This window comes from Bos grunniens, chromosome 20 (assembly GCF_055505025.1).
Source record: "Bos grunniens cultivar Pamir isolate PY7600 chromosome 20, Bosgru_T2T1.0, whole genome shotgun sequence".
In the NCBI taxonomy this organism is placed as follows: domain Eukaryota; kingdom Metazoa; phylum Chordata; class Mammalia; order Artiodactyla; family Bovidae; genus Bos; species Bos grunniens.
This window is the reverse complement of record NC_141184.1, coordinates 58,473,022-58,489,814: the sequence shown is the minus strand read 5'-3', so window position 1 is coordinate 58,489,814 and position 16,793 is coordinate 58,473,022. Positions and strand designations below refer to the sequence as shown.

The window sequence follows — 16,793 nt, the reverse complement described above, 5'->3', positions numbered from 1 at the left end:
GAGGAGAGTGAAAATGTTGGCTTAAAGCTCAACATTCAGAAAACTAAGATCATGGCATCTGGTCCCATCACTTCATGGCAGATAGATGGGGAAACAGTGGAAACAGTGTCAGACTTTATTTTGGGGGGCTCCAAAACCACTGCAGATAGTGACTGCAGCCATGAAATTAAAAGACGCTTACTCCTTGGAAGTTAGGACCAACCTAGATAGCATATTGAAAAGCAGAGACATTACTTTGCCAACAAAGGTCTGTCTAGTCAAGGCTATGGTTTTTCCAGTGGTCATGTATGGATGTGAGAGTTGGATGGTGAAGAAAGCTGAGCACCGAAGAATTGATGCTTTTGAACTGTGGTGTTGGAGAAGACTCTTGAGAGTCCCTTGGACTGCTAGAAGATCCAACCAGTCCATCCTAAAGGAAATCAATCCTGGGTGCTCACTGGAAGGACTGATGCTAAAGCTGAAACTCCAATACTTTGGCCACCTCATGCAGAGTTGACGCATTGGAAAAGACCCTGATGCTGGGAGGGACTGGGGAAGGAGAAGGGGACGACAGAGGATGAGATGGCTGGATGGCATCACCGACTCAATGGACATGAGTTTGAGTGAACTCCGCGAATTGGTGATGGACAGGGAGGCCTGGCATGCTGTGATTCATGGGGTCACAAAGAGTAGGACATGACTGAGCGACTGAACTGAACTGAACTGAATGAGAAATGTTGAACATCTTTCCATGTGTTTATTAGCCAGATGTATATGTTCTTTGGAGATATGTGTTCTTAGGTCTTTTGCCCATTTTTTGATTGGGCTGTTTGCTTTCCTGATGTTGAGTTGTATGAGCTGCTTATATATTCTGGAGATTAACCCTTTGTCAGTTGCTTTGTATTTATTTTCTCCCATTCTGAAGGCTGTCTTTTAATCTTATTGTTTCCTTCGTTGATAACCCCATTTATGAAGTATCTTACATGAAAATGAAGACACAACATATCAAAATTTGTTGGAATGCAGCTAAAGCAATGCTTAGAGGAAAATTTATAGTACTAAAATACTTCTGGGGCATCTCTGGTGGTTCAGACAGTAAAGAATCTGCCTGCAATACAGGAGACCCAGGTTTGATCCCTGAGTCAGGAAGATCCCTGAGTGGGGAAGATCCCCTGGAGAAGAGAATGGTTACCCACTCCAGTATTCTTGCCTGAAGAACTGCATGTACAGAGGAGCCTGGCAGGCTACAGTCTATCAGGCTACTTCTACTAGAAAAGAGGGACTCTGAATATCTTGTAATAACTTATAATGGAAAAGAATCTAAAAAGGAGTACATGTGTGTGTGTGTGTATATGTTTATATGTATAAAGAATCATTTTGCTGTACACCTGAAACACAACACTGTAAATTAACTATATTTCAATTTTTTTAATGGCTTAAAAAAAAAACGAAGGTCTCAGGTCAGTGATACCAGCTCACAGTTTAGGGGAAAAAAAAAAAAAAAGAGCAAACTAAGCTCAAAATAAGCAGAATAAGCAGAAGAAATAATGAGTAGAAATCAGTGAAATAAAAGGCAGAGAAAAAGAGAAAATATGATGTCACTATAGATCTTACATATACTAAGATAAGAAGGTAACATCATGAACACCTTTATGTTGACAAATTCAACAACTTAGATAAAATGGACAAATTCCTTAGGAGACACACAGCACTGACGCTCACTCAAGATTAAATATGAATAGCCCTAATTTTATTTTTAATGTTGGATTTGTAGCATAAAAATTCCAGGCTCAAGTTGGTTTTATTGAGGAATTCTAATATTTATGGAAGAAAGAGTGAACATGACACAAATTTCTTCAGAAAACTCCAAAGGGAACAACATCCAACTCATTCTATCAAGCCAGCATGACTCAGTCAGAATTACACACAGACACACTAAAATCAGAAAGTTTTTATAAAATTACAGACCAGTTTAAAGGAATTAGTAATCCAGTAGCCAAGTTATGCTTAAAAGAATTTGGAAAGAGGCCTGAGGTTTGAAAACCAATTAGCAAGCTATAGAAACAGGCCCAAAGGAGAAGGGACTTAATTCTAACACATAATTACCTTTCTGCTAGAGTGGATTGCTTTGTGTTAACTAGGAATCAAAACTGAGACAAGGGCACATTTAAAGTATTTCAGAGGAAAAGCAGCATTGAGTGGATTTAGCAAATACGATTGTCAGTGAGGTCAAGACAGAAATGAACTGTGGCGATGCAGAACTAAAAAGATGTCAGTTCGGCTGAAACCAATGAACACCAGAGGCACAGACTTGATATCGGAAATGCAATGTTTTGTTTGGAACAGAATAAATTTATGGTGCTGGTAAGACATCCAGTATTTGGGAGCTAAGAATCAGTAAGTTCTTTTGTGTCATGTGCTAATCACAAGGTGGATGGACTGGTGCTCAATAAAAAGAAATACAGTACTAGAGGTCATGTCTATATAATTGATTCCATTTACCACCTCTGAAGGGGGTTACCCAGTGGCTCGGTGGTAACGAATCTGCCAAAAATGCAGGAGCCGCAAGTTCAATCCCTGGGTCAAAAAGATCCCCTGGAGAAGGAGGGGCATGGCAACCCACCCCAGTATTCTTGCCATGGACAGAGGAGTCTGGTGGGCTACCCTCTACAGGGCTACAGAGTCAGACAAGACTGAAGCGATTTAGCATCCACCACCTCCGATATCATGCTGTACCACAGAGGAGCATACCTTCTGGAGATTTTACTCTTTTGTCAGTGAATCTTAGGGTTATTTTTCCCCAGGTAAGAAAATCAGCATTATAAAAACTAAATATACTCTCATTATACTCCTTAAGTATAGAAACCATTCATAATAAAAATAATACGAGACATTTTGTCTGGAAGTCAAAAAGTTAAGGGTGACATGTGTCATTCCTCTAGGAAGTCATGTGAAGGTCACACTTGGAAAAGTTCAAACTCACTACTGGCAAGGATCTCTCCTCTCTTACCCCCAACCTGTCCTCACAAATGCAGTTCAACATTTGGAAACCAAAGCAGGTCATGACCTTTAACCACAGAAGGACAGAAGGCTTACACAGAGAAATCTGTGTGTAGAGCCTCACCACCTCTGGACCACTTAAACCACTAGCTCATACAGGGTTGCAAATTTACGTATCTGATAGCCAATTTAATTTTAAGAGAAACCCGTAATAGTCTGTCTCACTTATATGACCATCCCAAGTACACAGCTCATTCACCAAATGGAGAGTTAAACTTCTGACATATGGGAGAAGGCATTCCACTTGCTGTTACAAGACAACTAGTGGCAATTTTCATCGTGCAAATACTAGTTCATCAGCAGATGAACGGATAAAGACAATGTGGTACATATATACGACGGAATATTCAGTTCAGTTCAATCGCTCAGTTGTGTCTCTTTGCGACCCCATGAATCGCAGCACGTCAGGCCTCCCTGTCCATCACCAACTCCCGGAGTTCACCCAAACTCATGTCCATCAAGTTGGTGATGCCATCCAGCCATCTCATCCTCTGTCGTCCCCTTCTCCTCCTGCCCCCAATCCCTCCCAACACCAGTCTTTTCCAATGAGTCAACTCTTCACATGAGGTGGCCAAAGTATTAGTTTCAGCTTCAGCATCAGTCATTCCAATGAACACCCAGGACTGACCTCCTTGCAGTCCAAGGGACTCTCAAGAGTCTTCTCCAACACCACACTTCAAAAGCATCAATTCTTCGGCGCTCAGCTTTCTTCACAGTCCAACTCTCACATCCATACATGACCAGTGGAAAAACCATAGCCTTGACTAGATGGACCTTTGTTGGCAAAGTAATGTCTCTGCTTCTGAATATGCTATCCAGGTTGGTCATAACTTCCCTTCCAAGGAGTAAGCATCTTTTAATTTCATGGTTGCAATCACCATCTGCAGTGATTTTGGAGCCCAGAAAAATAAAGTCTGACACTGTTTCCACTGTTTCCCCATCTATTTGTCATGAAGTGATGGGACCAGATGCCATGATCTTAGTTTTCTGAATGTTGAGCTTTAAGCCAACTTTTTCACTCTCCTCTTTTACTTTCATCAAGAGGCTTTTTAGTTCACCTTCTGCCATAAGGGTGGTATCATCTGCATATCTGAGGTTATTGATATTTCACCTAGCAATCTCAATTCCAGCTTGTGCTTCTTCCAGCCCAGCGTTTCTCATGATGTACTCTGCATATAAGTTAAATAAGCAGGGAAACAATATACAGCCTTGATGTACTCCTTTTCCTATTTGGAACCAGTCTGTTGTTCCATGTCCAGTTCTAACTGTTGCTTCCTGACCTGCATATAGGTTTCTCAAGAGGCAGGTCAGGTGGTCTGGTATTCCCATCTCTTTCATAATTTTCCACAGTTTATTGTGATCCACACAGTCAAAGGCTTTGGCATAGTCAATAAAGCAGAAATAGATGTTTTCTGGAATTCTCTTGCTTTTTCCATGATCCAGCAGATGTTGGCCATTTGATCTCTGGTTCCTCTGCCTTTTCTAAAACCAGCTTGAACATCTGCAAGTACATGGTTCACGTATTGCTGAAGCCTAGCTTGGAGAATTTTGCGCATTACTTTACTAGCATGTGAGATGAGTGCAATTGTGCGGTAGTTTGATTACTCAGCCACAAAAAAGCAATGAATTTGAGTCAGTTGTAGTGAGGTGGATGAACCTCTCAGAGCCTGTTATATATGCAAATAGAGGAAAACAACAGAAAGGGAAAGACTAGAGATCTCAAGAAAACTGGAAGTATCAAAGGAACATTTCATTCAAAGATGGGCACAATAAAAGACAAAAACAGTAAAGATCTAACAGAAGCAGAAGAGATCAAGAAGAGATGGAAAGAATACACAGAAGAACTGTACAAAAAAAGATCTTAATGACCCAGATAACCATAATGGTATGGTCACTCACCCACTCACCCAGAGCCAGACATTCTGAGAGCAAAGTCAAGTAGCCCTTAGGAAGCACTGCTGTCAATAAAGCTAATGGAGGCAATGGAATTCCAGCAGAACTATTTAAAAATCTTAAAAAGATGATGCCATCAAAGTGCTGTACTCAGTATGTCAAAAAATTTGGAAAACCCAGCAGTGGCCACAGAACTGGAAAAGGTCTATCCTCATCTCAATTCCCAAGAAGGCCAGTATTAAAGAACATTCAAACCACCAGACAATTGTACTCACTTCCCATGCCAGTAAGGTTATACTCAAAATTCTACATGCTAGGCTTCAGGATTATGTGAACCGAGAACTTCCAGATGTCCAAGCTGGGTTTAGAAGAGGCAGAAAAACCAGAGATCAAATTGCAAACATTCACTGGATCATAGAGAAAGGAAAGGAATTCCAGAAAAACATCCACCTCTGTTTCACTGACTATGTTAAAATCCTTTGACTGTGTGGATCATAACAAACTGTGAAAAACTCTTAAAAGAGATGGGAATACCAGACCATCTTGCCTAGCTCCTGAAAAACCTATATGCTAGTCAAGAAGCAACAGTTAGAAGAGAAAACAACTGACTGGTTTAGGATTGAGAAAGGAGTTCGACAAGGCTGTTTATTGTCACTCTGTTTACTTAATTTAGATGCAGAGCACATCATGCAAAATGCTAGGTTGGATGAGTTACAACCTGGAATCAAGATTTCTGGGAGAAATATCAACCACCTCGGATATGCAGCTGATATCACTTTAATGGCAGAAAGCAAGGAGGAACTAAAGAACCTCTTGATGAGGGTGAAGAAGGAAAGTGAAAGAGCCAGCTGCAAACTAAATATTAAAAAAACTAAGATCATGGCTTCTGGTCCCATCACTTCATGGGAAATAGAAGGAAATGTGAAAGCAGTGACAGATTTCCTCTTCCTGGGCTCTAAAATCACTGCGGATGGTGACTGCAGCCATGCAACCAGAAGACGACTGCTTCTTGGCAGGAAAGTTATGACAATCCTAGACAGTGTGTTCAAAAGCAAAGACGTCACTTTGCTGACAAAGGTCCGTTTGGTCAAGGCTATGGTCGTTCCAGTAGTCACATACGGTTGTGACACCTGGACCACAAAGAGCACCGAAGAATTAACTGACGCTTTTGAATTGTGGTGCTGGAGAAGACTCCTGAGACTCCTTTGGACAGCAAGGGGATCAAACTAGTCAGGCTTAAAGGAAATCAATCTTGAATACTCACTGGAGGGACTGATACTGAAGCTGAAGCTCCAATACTCTGGCCACCTGAAGCAAAGAGCCGACTCATTGGAAAAGACCCTGATGCTGGGAAAGATTGAAGGCAGAAGAAGAGGGCGACAGAGGATGAGATGGTTGGATGGCATCACTGATGCAATGGACAGGAACTTGAGCAAACTCCTGGAGATGGTGAGGGGCAGGGAAGTCCAGCGTGCTGCAGCCCACAGGGTCACAAAGTCGGACACGACTTGGCCACTAAACAACAAATCAGAAAAACAAACATCGTATATTAAGGCACATATATGGAATCTAGAAAAATAGTTCTAATTAACCTATTTACAGGGAAGAAATGGAGATGAAGACATAGAAAGCATACTTGTGGACCCAACAGGGGAAGGAGAGGGTAGGACGAATTGAGAAAGCAGCACTGACATATATATACCATTAAGTGTAAAACTAGTGGGAAGCTGCTTTATAAGGCAGGGAGCCCACCCTCGCACTCACTGACGACCTAGGGGGTGGGACGGGAGAGGGCAGGGAGGCTAATGAGGGAGGGGATACATACATATATATATATATATATATGACTGATTTCCATTGTTATATGGCAGAAACCAACACAACACTGTAAAGAAATTATCCTCCAATAAAAAAAAGAAAGTTGATTCTGAAAACAAAAGGGAGATTCAAAGAGCCGCTGTCACTTACTGGAACACTGCAAAATGTTAGAGATGCAAAGCTTTGACTTGAGATGGCCACCTAACATGAAGAATCCCCAATGATCAAAAAGGCTATTAACAACTTTTCAGTTATAAAAGTATGCTGTAAATATGTAATTAAATGTCTTAGATGAAATTACTACTCAACAGTGGAGACTTTAAGATTTTCATTTTATTAAAAATAGAGCAACACAACAGCAGCAGCTTCTGATAAATCTTCACTGGTACCATTTGGAAGCAGTCCTACTCACATAAACATACACCACCTATGCAGTACCTTTGTTTTACATTTTAAACCTTTCCCTTGATGATCCATAGAGCATTACGTAAAGATTAGCACTACTGTATTAAACCTAGTTAAGATGGAGAAAAGTAATATTTAACTATTAAATTGAACTACCTATATAACTACACAGTACACCCAAATATAACCTCCTGTGGAAATTAAGAGAATTCTGTACTGTTTCCCAACAGTGTTTTGCCTACCAGTAACCTTAAATGGTAGAACAATCTCTTCAACTCTTTCAGCATGAATTTCACGAATTTGAACTTACAGATATAGTTAAGAAATTATCTACCTAGCAAATAGAACTTAGTCAAGAATGAAGGCAACTATTATTCTATTCCAATTCTCAGAAAGGAAATCTTACTGGTAAAATTTGTGAAGTTTTATAAAAGTTGGCAAGTCTCAAAATTAAAATGTTACAAAGTAAATTTAAAAATCAGACAACACACTAAAAATCTAAGAACAGTATGTTAAGAAATGTTGCATTACATATAAACTAACAATTGTAATAAATTGATTGGCTACAAACTATAGAAGTACCTTAAAATGAAATAGAAAGAAATCTAGTTATTAGTTTCTAAATCTCATCTAGTAATAATAGCTTTAGCTTTTATTTTAAAAATTATGTACCAATCTTTGGCAGAATCACCAATAAAAGTGTATTTAAGAAAAACAAATTCACCCACAAATCCAAGATTAAGTAGGGAAGTGAATTTTATTTTTAAAAGATTATTTTATTACATTTATACTTGACTCCTGCTTCCAGAAATATCACTTAGCTCTTTTGAGAGCACTAACCTCTGAAACTTAAAAATCAACAATTTTAAATGACTATTACTGAATAAACATGAGAAAATACTAAGTTCTATATGTAGTAAAAATTCTTTTAAATCTTTAAAACACTGAAGGAATGTAATTACTTTGTGGAAACGGCTCTACTTCATAAGTGACCCAATTAAAACCAGATACTCCTTTCAATAAAAATATAAGAAATATCTCATTGAAATGTTATTCAATACAACACTCAAAAAGAATTCATTTTAACTGCTAATTCAATTACTAAAGTAGGATTTAAATCAAATCATACTAAACGACCCTGATGCTGAGAACGACTGAAGGCAGAGGAGGAGGAGGTGGCAGAGAATGAGCTGGTTGGACAGCGTAACTGACTTAACGCACACGAATCTGAGCCAACTCCGGGAGACAGTGAAGGACAGAGGAGCCTGGCGTGCTGCAGTCCATGGGGCTGCAGTCAGACTCGACTTAGTGACTGAACAACAATTATTCCAAATGTTTAAACTTTTAAAAGCCTATTGCATATCATACTCCTTAAATTTGAATGATATCTTCAGTTGGGACCAAATTTGCCTCCAGATTCAAGTTTTAAACATAGCAACCCATATAACGTATAAGAATGAATGAGGATACTGAGGATGACTAATATCACAAAAGAAATTATTTTCTTGACCAAAAAAAAAATACTGATTCTAAATGCCAGTGTTTACTTTTCAATCACACATGTCAAAATTTAAGTCTCTGATACTTCTCAAGATCAACATAGCAAATACTGAATATCTTGGGAAATAATTCTAAACAGAAGAGCACAAGCTGACTTATGTATTTTTAACTATGTGTTAATTAGACTCAATAGAAAATAATGAGACAGCTGCAAAAGTTAAGAGTTTATACTTGTTTCCTCACACGAAACTGGCTAGCTTATAAAGAACATCTTTTATTAACAGTGTACACTGCTGAAGAACAAAAACAGAAGGACCAACAGAATTTGTCTAGAATGATGAACAGCAACTACAATTTAAGGAACAGAATATACTCGCTACATAATCAAGCTGAAAAAGATAATTTACAGATGGTATCAAGTATAAAATGGCTGTCTTCTTGGCCTTACCTCACGTTTTCCTGACAACATCTACCTGGGATGAAAAAGACGGTTTTAAAAAAGTAATGAAATACCTTAAAAGAAAATAATAAACAAATGAAAACATATCAGCCCTTATAAGTGAACAAAGAGAAAATCTTTCTCACACACACACACAGACAACACACACTCTCTCTCTCCTCCCCCCACCCCGACCCTCCCTCCCTTACCTCTAGACCCTAGAAAGTTTCGCTTCCCTAAGCCTGTTTAAGAAAATGACTTCACGTTCTCTGGGCCTCTGGTATTCCTGCGGCTGCTGCTGCTAAGTCGCTTCAGTCGTGTCCGACTCTGTGCGACCCCACAGACAGCAGCCCACCAGGCTCCCCCGTCCCTGGGATTCTCCAGGCAAGGACACTGGAGTGGGTTGCCATTTCCCTCTCCAGTGCAGGAAAGTGAAAAGTGAAAGCGAAGTCGCTCAGTCGTGTCCGACTCTTTGCGACCCCATGGACTGCAGCCTACCAGGCTCCTCCGTCCATGGGATTGTCCAGGCAAGAGTACTGGAGTGGGGTGCCATTGCCTTCTCTGTCTGGTATTCCTACTCAAGCCCAATTTTTATAAATCAGTGTCTTTTAAGATTGGAATGGTTATCTTAAAGCTGAATAAATATCATCAGCAAGAAAAATAACTGGCATCAGAAACCAAATTACGTATGTTAATTACCAACTTACCAAACATTTAATAGAGTACAGAGCACAAGAAAATACTCAACTTTAACTGATTGCTCTATAGACACCACACAAACATGCACTCTCCATACCAAAACAATCTCCATAGCTATGCCAACTAAAACAAGAACAGGATAAACCTAAGATGCTGTTTTGAAATGCATGAACAAATATTTTCCTCTAAAATACTTAGCTTTATTAGAGAAATGGTACTAAAAATAACAAAGATTCAAACATTTGTTCTATTCTACTTACATATCATAAATAAGAAGCTTTAATGCAAGACACACACTCCTTCACAATCCTTCCATATGCACCCAAGCATTCCTGTATCAAAATAAGCTGTTTACCAGCCAACCGTATGTGGTTGAATGATTAAAATGACCATCTATACTTTACATAGTAAAGCATTTTCAAAAATTTTAATGTACATAGTGACAAAGAGGAAAAAAAAACAAAAACACAGTAATTGTGAACACATGAAGAGTAGTTAAGCAGCTTCATAATCAAACCGGGCTTCATTACTTGCAATAAGGGCAATTCCTTCCATTCTCCACCAAATACTTAAGTTTCAATAGTATTAACATTAAAAGAAAACTCAAGTTGAAACCAAGTAACTGATGTGTTACTCAGCTCTTTAAATTTATAAGTAACTCTTCCCCATGAGGTAAGGCAACTGAGTAATTTGATTGTATTAGACTGCATTAAAATAATTATACTTGATTTTTTTTAATAACATGCTAATTAAAAGGTATAACTTTTGGAAATGGAACAATGAAAAGAGTTCTGAAACTATAAGCTGTGGTTGGGGGAAGCATTAGCAATGCTGTCATTTTACTACCTGCATACTTTCTGCAAAAAGTGTGCCTAACAATGCAGGATGACCTATATTTTAAGCTCAAGTAAACATACTTCACACATAAAACAAATAACCTCACGTACTCTCCTTTAAGCACAATTTCAGCACATCATTTATGAGAAGATGATTGAGAGGTAATAATTAAGGCCATCCACTGGAGACAACTAAAGGGTCTTGCTTTAAGTAAAGTGAGAACATGCTGCTTCATTTTCAGTTATCACAGTATAAAACTGATGGTCCCACAACTGCACTGTTGTTTCAAGCGCTGAAGTCATTCTTAAAACAGACTTCCCTCTCATATTAGGTAAGGAAGAACTCTTCTGACATATCACTTTCACACTTTTCTATGGGAGGGAATGAAATACCCATCTAAATTCCATATGAATTGAGAATGACTAGCTCATATAAAATTCTAGAAAACAGTATACCACGTTGTAGAAGGCACTAAAGCTTCAGCTTGTGCTCCCATAGCCCATTTTGAAAACCCAGCTTTCTTTTTATAAATGGCACCTTTACCACCTACAGCTGACAACACACACTGCAATATTGTTCATAATAAGCTCGGAAATGTCAAGAAAGTTCAAAAAGAAATGCTTACTATGTGGGGAGACCCAATGATTCTAAACACTGAATACTAATATGTCATTAGTATTCAACACAGTTGTTCTTCCTTTTGAAAGAGAACAGTAGCATGCATTGTCAGTTGGTTTGTAATCCACTTATTTAAGCAACTTTAATCTGTAAAACTATTTTAAAGAAAAACCACTGTCCTAAACTGTGAGCAAAAGAAAACACAACAGTGAGAATTTAACACAATCACTATAAATCCTGTGAAGTAAATGTTAAAACTTCTTACAAACTCTGCACTTACAAGGGTGTGTACATATTTGCACCGATTTCAAGCACATTATCAATTTGTATATATTGAAATTAAAAAAAAAAGTAAAATAATACAAAATCAGTTTCTAGCATTTCTTAAAAGAGCCTCCAAAGCTTATCTCCAGTCTTTATGGATAGTATAACAAATTTAGATCTTTAACGTCCCATTTATTTGTAATGGTTCTTGGCAAACACTAACAAACCACGTGACAACGGTGTCAGCCGCCATGGAAACGCACAGATTTAGAGGATGAGGAGTTTGGGTCACACCTGTTATCGTCATGATGTCCATGCTTGTTTTCTTACTCAGTAACAAGATGGCCACAAAGTCTCCTAACAACTAGAAAAGCCGTTAGCTCGTATCTTTATGCTCTACTGGATTTCTTCACTTTTAACATCTTGCTGAGAGAATTAACAGCTTTGGATTCTATTCCAGCGTGTGTGTAGGTGCGTTTGTCGGTCCTATACTGCTTCCGTTTTGGCAGAGAGGTTTTCTTCGTTGGGCTGACAGTTCCCATTTTGCTGTACTTTGTTTTCCTCAGTCCGTGGTGCATCCTTGTCATCCACTTCTTTGCCCACGCTTGAATCTGGTTCTTTATTGTGCTCCTTCTCCTACAATGAGTATTTAGGTATACATTTAATATTTTTCTCAAGAGCTGCCAGCTATTACATCTAGTTCTGGCTAAAATATGTAACTTTACCTTTTGTGTATTAGTCAAACTGGGTATTTTCTCCCATTTACCTTTTCAAATAAATAGTATATGCAAACATGTATCGATATGTCCTTTGTACTTCTAAGATGGGACAACCCACGGAGACTCAGTTGGAATAAAACAGGTACACAGAAATTCTATGGAGAATTCAACAAACGTTGCTGCCTGACTTGAAAAAGTGGAAGAGATCTGCTGAAAGTAAAACAGTTCCCACAGAGGCCAGGATAGACTTGTAATCTGGATACCAAATAAGCAAAAACAAGGGAATGTAGAAAAGGAAGTCACTGTTCTTCCTACCAAAGACTGTTCAAGAACAGTCCAAATTCAGTCCTCAACCAAGAATTAAAGAGAGCATGTGGAACAGTGTCTGGAATGTATCAAGTGCTCAGGAGATATTAGCAATGTTACTGACAATGATGGTAAACTTCTAGCAGTATGGGAATAAATAAAATTGTAAGATGAAAGCACCAGACTTCATAAAACACAAATATTACTTACCAGTATAAGGAAAATAACCTAATTCACAAGTATTTACAATATTTAGCCCCTCCCTCAAAATCCTTACTTGATGGAATTTGGTTTCCATTAATTATTCTAATTCAACAAACCTAACAATTGGTATATTATCACAAAACCAATGATAACATCATCTGTCAAATTTGCTAAAACAAATGCAGTGAGGAAAATGTCAACAAGTAGAAATACTCCTGTACCTTGTTAAAATTTTTATTGTATGCCATTCTGTGAATAAGATAAGGAATGCAACTGTTTACACTAGTTAACATTAATTAGTTCTTATCTTCAAAAACTAGGTGAAAAAACTGCTGATATAACAAATATTAAATAAGTAGTACCAAAAACACTGTTGCCCTCAAGGAGCTTTGTCTAAAGTTACTCTCTCTATGAAATAAAGAACAATCTCATACTTATGATTTAAACCCTAAACATGGAAAGACTTGCTTACTTTAAGTGAAGTATTGTTCTTCTCCACCTTGTCCTTCCCTTCTCTATCATTAGAGCTCTTCCTTGTAGAAGCTGAACGCTCTCTCTCTCTTCTTTCACTGATGTGGTCCTTTTCTTTTTCCCTCTTTTTATCCTTCTTATTTCTGCTATAGGAGTATTAATAATGTCAGTTAACATCTTAAAAAGTAAATACCCAGTATATTGTTAACTAAATATTCTTACCTAATACTAATGCATTGTAAACAAGTGTATCAGTAACCTGGTGGACCAAGTAACGTACATGAGTCCTGTAACCCACCACCTCAATCCCACACCCAGTTAACTTTTTAAAGACACACAGTCATTTCTGCAGAGGCGCAATCTTGTATTACCAATTTCTTAGTTTTAAAACATTCAAGGTTTATTTATCTACTGTAATTAGGATAAAACAAAATCAAATACATAATACTTTTACCCCTTCTTTTCAAAGCAAAAAATGAATAACCAGAAAATAATTAAAAAAAGATAAAAGAATCAGATAAGGCTGAATGACTTCTCAGGCAAGACTGCATGACTTACAAAAACCTGGAACTTCAAATAACCAATGACACCATGCGCCCTCCTCTCATTCACAAAGTCCCACCCACCAATTCAAGAGCGAACGCTAAGCAAAAGATGGACTGAAGGCGTTCCATTTGCAGAAACAACATATCCCTAAAATTAGAGGGGAAAAAAATGATGCACTTCACATCAGAAGCGTAACAAGACATCTTCAACTCAAAATAATTAACCCTAATACAGAATTCTTTGTCTTAATTATCAGTAGCTTTAAAATAAACACTAAGACCAGGCAAACAAACAAAAACACTTAAGAAACAGATCCAAGTACATGTGAAAATTCAATAAAGCATCTCAAATCATAGGGGAAAAGATAAAGACCTGGGAACAATTGGATTATTATTCAGAAAATGATAAAAGTGGGTCCGTATCTCATTCACATAAATAAATCCAAATGGATTAGAGACCTAAATTTTTTTAATGAAATAATACAAGTACTACAAGAAAATGTAAGTGAATTTCTCTCAAACTTGAATGAAAGGGAAGATTTTTGAACCATAACTAAAATTCCAAGTACAATAAAAGATTCATACGTATGCCTACATAAACTTTTGCAAAGCAAAGCAAAAAAACACTGCTAGCATATTCAAAAGAAAAATGACAAACCAAGAAAAATATATTTACAACATACTTATGTATATATGTTTATCTTTACATATAACTCTTAAAAGTCAAGGAAACAACTGCAAAAAGATCAAGATTCCTTAGCAATGTATTTAACCAAAAGGGCAAAAAATTTGCCAAAAGAAATAAATGCATAAATAAAATGGAAACACACCCCATGTTCTTGAATCAGAAGACTTAAAATAGAGTTAAGGTAACAATCGTATTCAACGTGATCTACAAATTCAATGCAATCCCCATCTAAATCGCATTGGCATTGTTAGCAGAAATAGAAAAAAGCCCATCCTAAAAATCATATAGAATCTCCAGGGACATCAAATAGCCAAAACCACCTTTAACAACAAAATCGGAAGACAGTTCCTGATGTTAAAACTTATTACAAAACTACAGTAAGCAGAACTTTTGTTGGTGATACAGTGGGTAAGAATTTGCCTGCCAGTGCAGGGGACGTGGCTTTGATCCCTCATCCGGGAAGATTCTACACGCCGTGAAGCAACTAAGCCCATGTGCCACCACTGCTGAGACTGCATGCTGCAACTGCTGAAGCCTGCATACCTAGAGCCTGTGCCCACAACAAGAGAAGCCACCACAATGAGAAGCCCGTGCACCGCAACAGAGAGCAGCTCCCACTCTCTCCAACTAGAGGAAGCCCAAGCAAAGCAAAGCCGACCAGTGCAGCCATAAATAAATAAATAAATACCTGCACACAAATGCTCACAGCAGCATTATTTACAACAGCGAAAAACCCAGGAATAATACTAAACGTCCATCAACTAATGAATGGTTAAATAACAAAACCTGGTTTTACCCATTTATTGGAATATTACTCATCCATTAAAAAGGAATGAAGTACTGATTCATACTGTAATATGTATGAACCTTGAAAACATTACATTCAAAGAAGTCAGATACAAAACCACACATACTGTGAGTCTATATGAAACGGCCATAATAGGCAATCCAGAGACAAGAAGTAGATTAGTGGCTGTCTGGAGCCATGGAGAGTAACTGCTAATGGGTACAGGCTTTCTTCTAAACTGAAAGAAATTTTCTGGAACTAGCAGTGATGGCTGCACAAAACTGTGAACTCTTTTGAGAAAAATGCAACAAAAATTACTAAACATCACTGAAATGCACATTTAAAAGGGTGAATTTTATGTTATGTAAATTACTTCTTCAATTTAACAAATTTTAAGTCAAAATGGAACTGAGGTTGGGTAGAGTTGCTGACCACATACAGACACACACACACAGCATATATTGTCAATGTTGTCTTTTGGAAGAAAAGGAAAAATTTAAATACATGTATCTGCTTAATTTTGCAAAAAAGAAACACAAGGAAGGATAAAACAATTTATCACTTATAGAAAGTGGATGTTAAAGTAGAAGGAATCTGGAAGGAGGTGAAATGTTCTAAATATATCTTTTTGTTTAATTTGAGTTTACAGTTGATAAAAGGTTTTACTTTCGTGAGCAAAGTATTTTTTAAAAATCTGCCCCACCTCCTCAATATCCCACACCTTCCTTTTATTCTCATCTAAAAATAATAACCCACAAACAAATAAACAAAAGATCTCTGCTGGGAAGCATGTTCCTTCTACCCTGGGCAAAACTTTTTATAAATTCCTCTTTTCTCTACCTGGAAAACCAAGTGAAAAATTATGACCCATTAGGAAGATAGTGGGATGAAAAAATATATATACAGAAATCACTAACCTTCCTATGTATAAACCTAATCTCCAATTATATGACATAATGAAAGACTTCATTTACAAGAACAAAAAAGCAACATATATCTAAAATTAGACCTTGAAAATGCATAAAATCTGTTTGAAATAAACACTGAAACATTCATGAAAAACACTAAGGATGGCCTGAGTAAGTAGGCCATGTTCCTGGATAGAAAGACTCACCTTCATAAAGTTTTATTTATTAATAAATCTATTCATCAATTTCCCCATTAATAAATTTAATCATACTATAACACAAATTATCAGTAGGTTTTACTTCTAGAACACAGTCAAACTAACTCTTAAGGTCAAGCAGAAAAATAAACACACAAGCATGATCAAGAAAGCTCAAAAAAAGAGAAATGAGAGGTATGGAAAAGTGTGTTTGTGTGTGTGTGCGCGCGTGTGTGCACGTGCTCAGTTGTATCCAACTCTTTGTAACCCCATAGACTGTAGCCCACCAGGTTCTTCTGTCCATGGGATTCTCCAGGCAAGAATACTGGAGTGGACTGCCATTTCCTACTCTAAGGGATTTTCCCAACCCAGGGATGGAACCCACGTCTCTTATGTCTCCTGCACTGGCAGGCAGATTCTTTACCAACTGTACCACCTGGGGAAATAAAGACCTTA

At 37.7% G+C, this 16,793-nt stretch overlaps 1 protein-coding gene across 5 annotated transcripts in view; it reads right to left on the bottom strand.

Moving 5' to 3' along the window:
• Window positions 1–7,893: 7,893 nt before the first annotated feature.
• SREK1 (splicing regulatory glutamic acid and lysine rich protein 1) overlaps window positions 7,894–16,793 on the bottom strand; it is a 50,710-nt gene continuing 41,810 nt past the window's right edge. For 3 of the 5 annotated variants that reach the window (XM_086362004.1, XM_086362003.1, XM_086362001.1), the window contains 2 exons: window positions 13,214–13,358; window positions 7,894–12,148 (listed from right to left, as the gene is read on the bottom strand). In XM_086362004.1, the coding sequence (XP_086218130.1) occupies window positions 11,999–12,148; window positions 13,214–13,358 (295 nt within the window). In that variant the 3' untranslated portion in view covers window positions 7,894–11,998. The remainder of the gene's footprint in view (window positions 12,149–13,213; window positions 13,359–16,793) is intronic. The other 2 variants (XM_086362005.1, XM_086362002.1) reach the window with 1 other exon arrangement.